This window comes from Pteropus alecto, unplaced genomic scaffold (genome assembly GCF_000325575.1).
Source record: "Pteropus alecto unplaced genomic scaffold, ASM32557v1 scaffold461, whole genome shotgun sequence".
Classification (NCBI taxonomy): Eukaryota; Metazoa; Chordata; class Mammalia; order Chiroptera; family Pteropodidae; genus Pteropus; species Pteropus alecto.
Window position 1 is genome coordinate 936,432 of NW_006431079.1, and position 8,391 is coordinate 944,822.

At 42.8% G+C, this 8,391-nt stretch overlaps 2 protein-coding genes across 4 annotated transcripts in view; one reads left to right on the forward strand and one right to left on the reverse strand.

Annotated features, from left to right (window-relative positions):
- The first annotated feature begins 6 nt into the window (after positions 1-6).
- On the forward strand, positions 7-7,006 carry AKIP1 (A-kinase interacting protein 1). Of its 3 annotated transcripts, none has more exons than XM_006905620.3 (5): positions 7-407; positions 873-953; positions 3,095-3,199; positions 4,526-4,597; positions 6,576-7,006. In XM_006905620.3, exons 1-5 carry the CDS (start codon positions 186-188, stop codon positions 6,717-6,719), a joined length of 624 nt encoding a protein of 207 aa, XP_006905682.1. In that variant the 5' UTR covers positions 7-185; the 3' UTR covers positions 6,720-7,006. The 3 variants fall into 3 exon arrangements, with proteins under 3 accessions (XP_006905682.1, XP_015451786.1, XP_015451794.1); XM_015596300.2 differs by lacking the exon at positions 6,576-7,006 and adding an exon at positions 5,980-6,554; XM_015596308.2 differs by lacking the exon at positions 4,526-4,597.
- A 151-nt stretch (positions 7,007-7,157) lies between these two features.
- CUNH11orf16 (chromosome unknown C11orf16 homolog) overlaps positions 7,158-8,391 on the reverse strand; it is a 7,490-nt gene continuing 6,256 nt past the window's right edge. Inside the window, exon 5 of the mRNA XM_006905678.3 lies at positions 7,158-8,141. Within this exon, the coding sequence (XP_006905740.1) occupies positions 7,942-8,141 (200 nt within the window). The 3' untranslated portion in view covers positions 7,158-7,941. The remainder of the gene's footprint in view (positions 8,142-8,391) is intronic.

The window sequence follows — 8,391 nt, forward strand, 5'->3', positions numbered from 1 at the left end:
CGGGCCGGGGGAGCCCCCCCTGCCGAGGGCGGGGGGAGGCGGAAATGGCCGGGGTCAGCGCGCCCTGGCTCGCCCCCGACCCGGAGGCCGCTGGGTAGCGCCTTGTGGGGGTCGTTGGGGGAGGTTGAGGCCAGGGCTCCGACCTGCTGACCCGCTCTTGTTTGTATGTGCCCGCGCAGGGAGACATGGAGAACTATTTGGCGGCCGCGGCGCTGAACGCGGTGGACCGACGATCCTTACAGCGCTCGGCTAGGCTAGGTCAAGAAGTGCTGGAGCGGGCCAGGAGGAGGGCGGTGGACTGGCATTCTCCAGAGCTTCCCAAAAGCAGCGTGAGGGTCATTGCCCGGGAGCCGCCCTACCAAGGAAGACGGCCCGGAGCCGGCCCCCAGCGCCTTCTCCTAGGAGAGGTGAGGGCCCCTGTGCTGGGGGACCAGCCCATTCATTCTCTCGGCGGTGGCCTGCTGGGAACCAGGGCATGCCACCCAGAAGCACGTGAGGGATCCTGCCCTTTGGTGAAAGCTGTGAAGTATCGGGACAGTGAACGGAAAAGCCCTTTGAAAACTCGTGACAGTTGACCGATTCTTATTGGGTAGCTTTAGGATACCGCCGGTGCTCTGCTCTGGTTGGTTATCTTTTTAAAACATTCTTACATGCTACCACCTGATCAGAGGAAAGCCCGCAAACCTGTCTTTGTCCTGGACAAATTGCAAGTCAATGTATTCCTTTTAGAGTTGGAATTTTCTCAGTAAAATCCTTCTTACTGACTTAAACTTGCAGAGCCTTCCGAAAAGTTAAAAGGAAGTTATTCCCAAAATGACTTCATTCTCCAGTAGGGAATACCAGATCTCACCTGTGACTCTCTATTTGAATAGAGAGAAGAAACATGCCCAACCCTCAGTGCTTCCTTCAGAACAATGGCTGAATTCATGGACTATACTTCAAGTCAATGTGGGGTAAGTTGGTGTAAGCCAAAGCCATGCTCCTGATCCACCTGCTGATGGATCACCAAGTGAATTTTTTTTTTTTTGCGGAATTTAGGGAGAATCTGGAGACTGTTTACCCTGTCCCGTCTCCTGGGCAGATTGTAATTAGTCAAGGATTTAAACCAGGGGATAAATCCAAGTCAGACTTCATTCAGTACTCTGTAGGTATTATTGAGGATACAGTAGTGGACAAGTTAGAAGAGGTCTCTGCTCTCACTATTCTTTGAGACTAGTGGGAATAAAAAAGCTTATGTGCTGAATTCCAAAATAATCAAGTACAAATATTAGGAGTTTTTAAATCTTTGAAGTGAAGTAAGTTTTTTAAAAAAATCATTATGGCCACTCTAAACTGTAACTGAACTTCTCTTTTCAAAATGTATTGAAATAAAAACAAAACCCCTACATTAGATCTTAAGCTCTTCTTCAAGTTCCTGTAATGTAGCTTATAAGTATGTCCCTATAGGTTCATATCTCCTGTTGGCCACAAAGGTGGTTGGTTATGTGGAACAGGCAGCACCCTCGTGGGAAGTGATATGGTTTGATGGCAGGAGCAACCTCCCAAGAGTCAGACCTATGTTCTGCTACTTACTGGCTATAATGCCTCAGGCCAGTTAGTCTCTCTCAGCCATACCTTCCCCAAATGAAGATCTCTGATGTCCTTTCCAGCATTTACAGTCTATTTCTTTGGTTTCCCCTGAGAGATGAACACCAGAAAATTGTCATAAACTGTAGCATGAGGAACTTATAATTTTTGGTACCATTCATTGAAATGGGTGAACAAAGGTTTTAAAGACCCTCTTCTCAAAACCATATACTAAGGCCATCTTTAAGTACTTTGAGGGAATATTGAAGGCAGGCCAGCCAACATTCAAGATTACCTGCCTGGGAAGTACTCTCTGTCTTCTAGGATTTCCGGCAGACTCTGGTCTCTTCCAGCCTTACATTTTATGATTCTTATGTGGATGTGAGGGTGCTGGCCTATAAGGGAGAAGGAAGAGGATGTTTCGTTTCTGCCCTGCCTTTCAATTTCATATATTAAGATTTTTAAAAATCTCTAATCTTTCTACATCTTATATAAAATCCCCATGACTCCAAGAATAGAATTCCAACCAATGAAATATAGTTCAGAGAATATTTTTATGTTCTTATTCTGTAAATGGTTTTAGAAAAATTCATAACTTTGGCCTTACTGTAAACACTTTGGTTTATGGTTCAGTAAAAGGAATAATATTTGTCTTTGGTTTGAGGTTTAGCAAATTCTTCATTTTGGTTTTCAGTTCAAGTCTTCATTATGGAATGGAGCCTCAGAACCCCTGGCTTTCTGGGATAGAATTAAGAACAGTGTTCTGAGTTTGCCGTCACGATTTTGAAGCAGCCCCTAAAATACATCATTAGATCCATTATCTTGAAGTATTTTCCCCAGTTTCTCATTCTTCTGGTGTCATGCCTTAAATATTGTCCCTACACTATGTTCAAAACAAGCAGGCTTGTGATGTCCTTATCACTAGTCATAATCAAGGGCAAGTCTAATGTTAACTTCCAGGGCAAGAAAGGAAGTAGACAAGAAAAATGTTTCTGATCCTTTGGATTATTCTCCTTAAATTGGAGACTGCTTCCTCCCCTTCTCCACAGGGAAGAACGCTGCATAGCTGTTAGATTTATGTTACCATTTCCTGTTGTATTTCTAAATCTCAAGGAGAGGGGCTGCACCCCGCTCTTCTTTTGTCCTCGTCTGAGACTTAGACAATAAACATGGAACTGTTCATCAGAACTTGTCATGAGAGAAATGAAAGGGCATGTGCATTTGACATTGGGTCAGTTATGAAAATTTTTTAACCTGGTGGAATCCTGCCCAGCTTTAGGTGGCCAGAGTTCTTGCCCTACAGAGGCAGCAGATGGCAGCAAAGTAATGCCAAATGAAATTTCCTTCTCTACAGCCACTTCTCATGGGTTGATTTGTTATGTGATTTCAGAGGCCTGTCAAGAGGACAGGTAATTTACTTTTGCTCTCTTGCCTCTCTTCTTAACCATACTTTGCCTAAGTAACGGAGGTTTTTGAAAATTTAACCGGACTGTTTGGTTACCCAATATCTTTCACATTACTTCTCTAGAAATATTATTCGTCTGTGCTAGAGGAAGGAGGGGCAACCCACGTCTATCGTTACCACAGAGGGAAGTCAAAGCTGCACTTGTGCTCGGACGTAGGGAATGGTCAGGTATGTATCCTCAACTGTCCTGTGCCCTCAGCCTCTCAAGACGGGAGACCCTATGTTCGGGAGCGCCTGCTGGATCTATATTATTGGATGTCTGCATGACTCAGCATCACAGTGCTCAACGGAAATGTATCAACCCCCAGCCTCAGAGAACTTACAGCAGTGAACATGAAATAGCGGTTTGTCCAAAATATAAGATTGATGACTCAGTAGGATCTTCTGTTGAATCTGCAATTCTGGGCAATGAGATTCTTGGACAGACTTAAAGAAAAGAGTTTCAAATATCCTCTTCTCCATCTAAGGATAGGAAAGAGATTTTTCGTAATCACATATTTTACTCTAAGGTAGTGATACCTGTCTTTGGTAATCTTTAAAAAGTTCAAGGAAGGGGTCTCTTTTAACAAAATACTTTTTCTAAAGATAATAACAATTACAGGCCTCTCACTACAAACTTACCCGTATTTTACTATGTCATTCTGGGGATGATAAAGATTCTACTGATTCAACTGAAATCCTTTTTTGTTGTTGTTTTTGAAGAGAGTAGGTGTTTTTCTTTTTCTTTTTAAACTCCCTTAGTTATACTCAAAGATAACAAGTCCAGAGTCTAATCCACAAGTTGGATTTCTGACTTCTGTCCAAAACGGATGGAGGTAGCCACAGGGATATGAATGAGGAGGCCTGGATGCATGCTGGAAGTCCCTCTTGTTTCCCTGGCCTGGCATATGAGGAGTAACACCTCATATACCCAAAGCCCAGGTTCCCTGTTCTAGCCTGGCCTAGAGCTCTCTTAAGTGAGCCTGACCCTAAGGGGGTTCCATGTGGGCAATAGTCATTCCTATCCCTCCCATTTCTTCCATAAAATGTAATTTGGTGCCTCCAAGGGAAATTGACTTTATCAGTTTAGTCCATTCCTCCCCTAGTATCGCTACTCCTGGGGGAAGCACAGAAGAGAATTCTGTTACCTGAGCGCCTGTTAAGTGTCACTCACTTTTGCACTTTAAATCTTCTCTACAAGCTACTATCTCATGTTATAGACTAAGAAACGGGCTTGGAGAAATTAATTTGTCACTCTCAGTAAAAATAGCAGAGATAGGATTTAAACTAGGTCTGTCTGACTCCAAAGTCCATATAAGGATAAAAAGTAATCACAGTAAACACCTGGGTAAAAGTACCTTGCAGAATTTACTAAAAGCCTTAATAACTTAGGTGATAACTTAGAAAAAACTGACAGAACAATTGTTAGTTCCTAATAAAGTAGGTGAAAATTTCTCTTTACAATCCAAAAGTCAGAGCTTGGGCACTAAACAAAGTTTATGCTGGTCTCTTCAGAGAAAAGAAACATCCCTTGGTCTTGGAGGCATCTATCAAGCTGCAGAATGTGCTCTAGAGGCATCCCAGCCAGTGAGTACAGAGCTCCTAGTGTCCCTACACTGGGCTTCACCACCATTGCAGTTCCATAAACCAGTTGACCTTGTTATTGTAGGGTTCTTTATACTGGGTCTGTAGTATTTTTAAGTTGAGATGTTTTTATCCTTAGGGAGAGTGTACAACAATTTGGTTCAGTGTAAAATTATATTTTCTTGGTATCCTTCCTTCACTTGAAGCATCAGGGATGCTCTGTGCCTGAACTCAATAGTTGTGGTTGGAAAGAATGTGAAGTATTCACATCTCAGTTTCTACAGCTTAGCTGGGCTGGCACTGGGTCCTGCTAAAATTTCACCATCTGTTCAAGCAGCAGGAGAGGCCTGACCCTTGTGCTTACAAAGTAAAAACCATTGCTGAAATTCTGAAACATATACATTTGGTTAGATCGAGTTCCAAAACATTTTAAGGGATTTGTTCCCATTTTTCACAAATGTTTCTATGTGAAAACATACTGGGATGAGTTTTCATTTTAAAGATAAAGTACTCATTAGTTCATAAACTCAGGAAATCTTTTGGAATTTGGAAGGACTAGAATTCTGAGGAAAGAAACTCTGGCATGTTGCTGTAATAATTTGCTTAATTTTTGTTTATATACAATGTACTGTGAGCCAGAATACACTAGAGGTAGTAGCAACTAAGAATATTCTGCTTCTAGTACAGATGTAAGTTGTTTGGCTTAGATGCCTCAACAGTTGCTGGATTTGGGTAATGCTCATCTTCCTGAAGTTCATGGTATTGGAATCATGGATGCCAGTCTTACCCCTTTCCTTCCTTTTATTCAGACAAGTGAAGCATCTTTTGCTTTTTATAATTCTGATACAGCTCTATTTTCTGAAACCTACTTTTATTTACATAGTTGATGACCAATAAATAGTTGTGGCATTGTCACATATATTCACATCAGTTAAATGATAATAGACCTCCAATTTTACAGTCATTAGACATGAAGTATAAAGCATCTTGGAAAGAATTGGCTTCAAATCTGTCTGTAAGATGGAGGGGGAGTAGTTTTGTAAAAGTATAAATATTATCATTTATCCTACTGGAATTTGCTGGCCAGTGGTTTGGGGTTTTTCCCCTCCCCCGGGTGTGGTGGTAGAAATGACAACTTCTGGCTGTGGCTCCTTCTGAGCATTGAGTAAGCACGAGTGGTGTCCTAGCTGTGGGATAAGAGCCTTGGCCCTTAATAACAGGCTCTTTTCTGGTTTGCAGCTTTGTTCTTTTGCCATTTGAACTAAAACCCATCCTCTGCCTGTACACCTGCCATGACCCACTTCCCTGCCATGTGCGAAGTTTATCATTAGAGGATGGTTTGTGCTCAGCTCAGCTCTAAACATAAATCTTTCCATTCACTCCAGCTTCCAGTGTTTTATTCTATAGGAGAACCAGTCCTCCGAGGGAGAGCTTTTGCCAGCCAGCTGACTTGCCACGTGACAAAATGGAATCTACTCATAGTGTTCACAGCTTTAAGAGAATGTTTCATCGTCCTAATAATAAATTTAGCAAAGCCAAGTGAAAAAGAATGATTCCCATTATTCTAAGGTGCCTTGGCATTACTGCTAATCAGTGCTAACATATGCCACTATCTGCTTTTGATCCCCAAACCAAACCTTTCCCTATATCTACTTTTTATCTTTCCAGTCCAACTAGAGTGTTCCTTTTATGATCCTTCATGTTCCTGTAACACTTGAGCCTTTACAGAGTGTGTTCACATGCATGCTTATTTGTGAGGTATTATCACAGTCTTAGAAATAAGGAAACAAGGATAAGGAGAGGCTGAGACTCACCTGAAGGGTGGTGCTGTTGTACGGCTGACACTCGAAAGCAGGACCTCCATCTCCCACATTAGCGCTTCATTCCATCCGGCCCCTGGCACACAAAGGTAGCCTGGCGGAGGTGCCCAGGGCGTTGGGCTATAAAATCTCTAAACTGCTAATATCCGCTTTCCTTCCAGGCTGAGAACATCTTTAAGGATCTCTACATAGAAGTCTATCCAGGAACCTATTCCGTCACTGTGGGTACAAATGACTTAACCAAGAAGACTCAAGTGGTGGCGGTTGATTCAGGACAGAGCGTGGACTTGGTTTTCCTCGTGTGATGTTGACCATCACATTTCCTTTTTTTAAGTAGCAATGAGAATAAAGCCACCATATGATTCTCTTAATATTTACACAGTAATCCTGCTTTTAGGGCTGACTGTAGAGGGTCAGTCTTCTGAGGAACTGGAGCTTGTCTCTCTCAATGCCTATTTTAACTTGCAAATATAAAAATCCCATCACCCTTTTTTGCCCGAAAGTGATAATGATGCTGTCTGAATAGTTCTTACTGCTTGCTTTCCGAGTAAAGGTTAATTATGATAATAAAAGGAGAGATTTGGAAATAAAATTCTTTTTTTATTGATATTAAGGGCAACAAAATGTCATTCGTGTACAACTGTAGGCTTTATGAAAAGATGGCAGAGAAGCTGTGGACACATTTGCCCAAAGCAGGCCGACCACGACCTGTAGCTTCTGTGGAAGAGGCATCCTGAGGCTGATCTTACCAGGCCCTTGGCAGGGAGCCCCGGCCAGGCCCACCACACTCCTTTGCCCCTTCTGACAAATGCTTTCCTGCCACCCATCTGCAGGGAAGTCTTATTGTGGTGAAGATGCTGCTGCTTATTTGGCTGTCATCTGTGGCCTGCACTGTACCTCCTTCCACTGAAGAAGGCTTTGTCAGCCACTTTGTAACTCTTCCTCAGGTATCTGCCATCACTACTCTTTAACTTCCTATAAGAGAAAAAAATCCTGAGAGTCTTATGCTGACTGTACTTGTAAGGATCAAAAGTCACTGATTCCAAAAACACGTTGATGTGTCCTAAACTCCTCTGAGCTATGCCACCAACAGTATTGTTGCATCTCTCTGTTCAGTTGCCTGGAAATCTCATTTGGAACATAACAGGTCTTTCCTCAGGAAGAATGCCAGTATTTTAAAAAGGACAGTTTTTGGTGGAGCAATGATAGCATTCCTAGTGAGGAACAGACTCCCATGGACATAGGGCATGTAAACCAGACTCATTCCCATCACCACAGGGTAGAGGGTCATTTAAACAGGGATCTTTACCCCCGCCCCCCAAGAAGCCAATGGTGACCTTTATGCATTCTGTAAGCCTTCTGAAATGATATGCAAAATTGTGGCTATGTGCATTTTTCTGGGAAGAGGAGCCATGGGTTTTATTTTCAAAGGAGCGTGATCCCAGAAGTTCAAAGAACCATGGAATGCGCCTTTAGGAAGCCCCTTCTCAGCCATGGTGCTTTACCTAGGTCCTCTGGGCTGTTAGCCTAAGAGGAATTCCGGTCCCCCTGACGTGTCTTGGTACCCTGACTCAGTTTCCTGTGTTCCGCTTCCTCTGGCAGGCCCTGGGGTGGCGTCACGTTGGTTGCTTCCAGGACCAGTTCCTTGGTACTCCCCACTGCTACGGTTTGGTCTCTCTGTTGTTTGTTGCCTTTCTCTTCTTTCCAGATGTTGGAACATCTTGTTCCTAAACCCAAAATTCAATTAGATATGTTGAATGTGACACCGTTTTGATGGAATTAGTCTTGATGACGCAAGTACAACTATATCAAGGGTCACGGAATCTTTACTACCTGTAAGCTCCTAGTACTGTTCTCTATTTTTAACAAAGAAAAAGTATGTTAAACATTTCTGGCTATTATGCTTTTGAGAAAGGTTGTATCTGATCACCAGATTTGGAATCGGGTAGAAGTTATCAGACAGTTTTCAAAACAGTC

Bases quoted from the DNA above. Each gene is read 5' to 3' on its own strand.
- AKIP1 (XM_015596300.2), top strand. From the start codon at position 186: ATGGAGAACTATTTGGCGGCCGCGGCGCTGAACGCGGTGGACCGACGA. The intron at 954-3,094 runs GTAAGTTGGTGT...TTACTTCTCTAG, and splicing joins ATACTTCAAGTCAATGTGGG to AAATATTATTCGTCTGTGCT. The intron at 4,598-5,979 runs GTGAGTACAGAG...CATTCACTCCAG, and splicing joins CTCTAGAGGCATCCCAGCCA to CTTCCAGTGTTTTATTCTAT.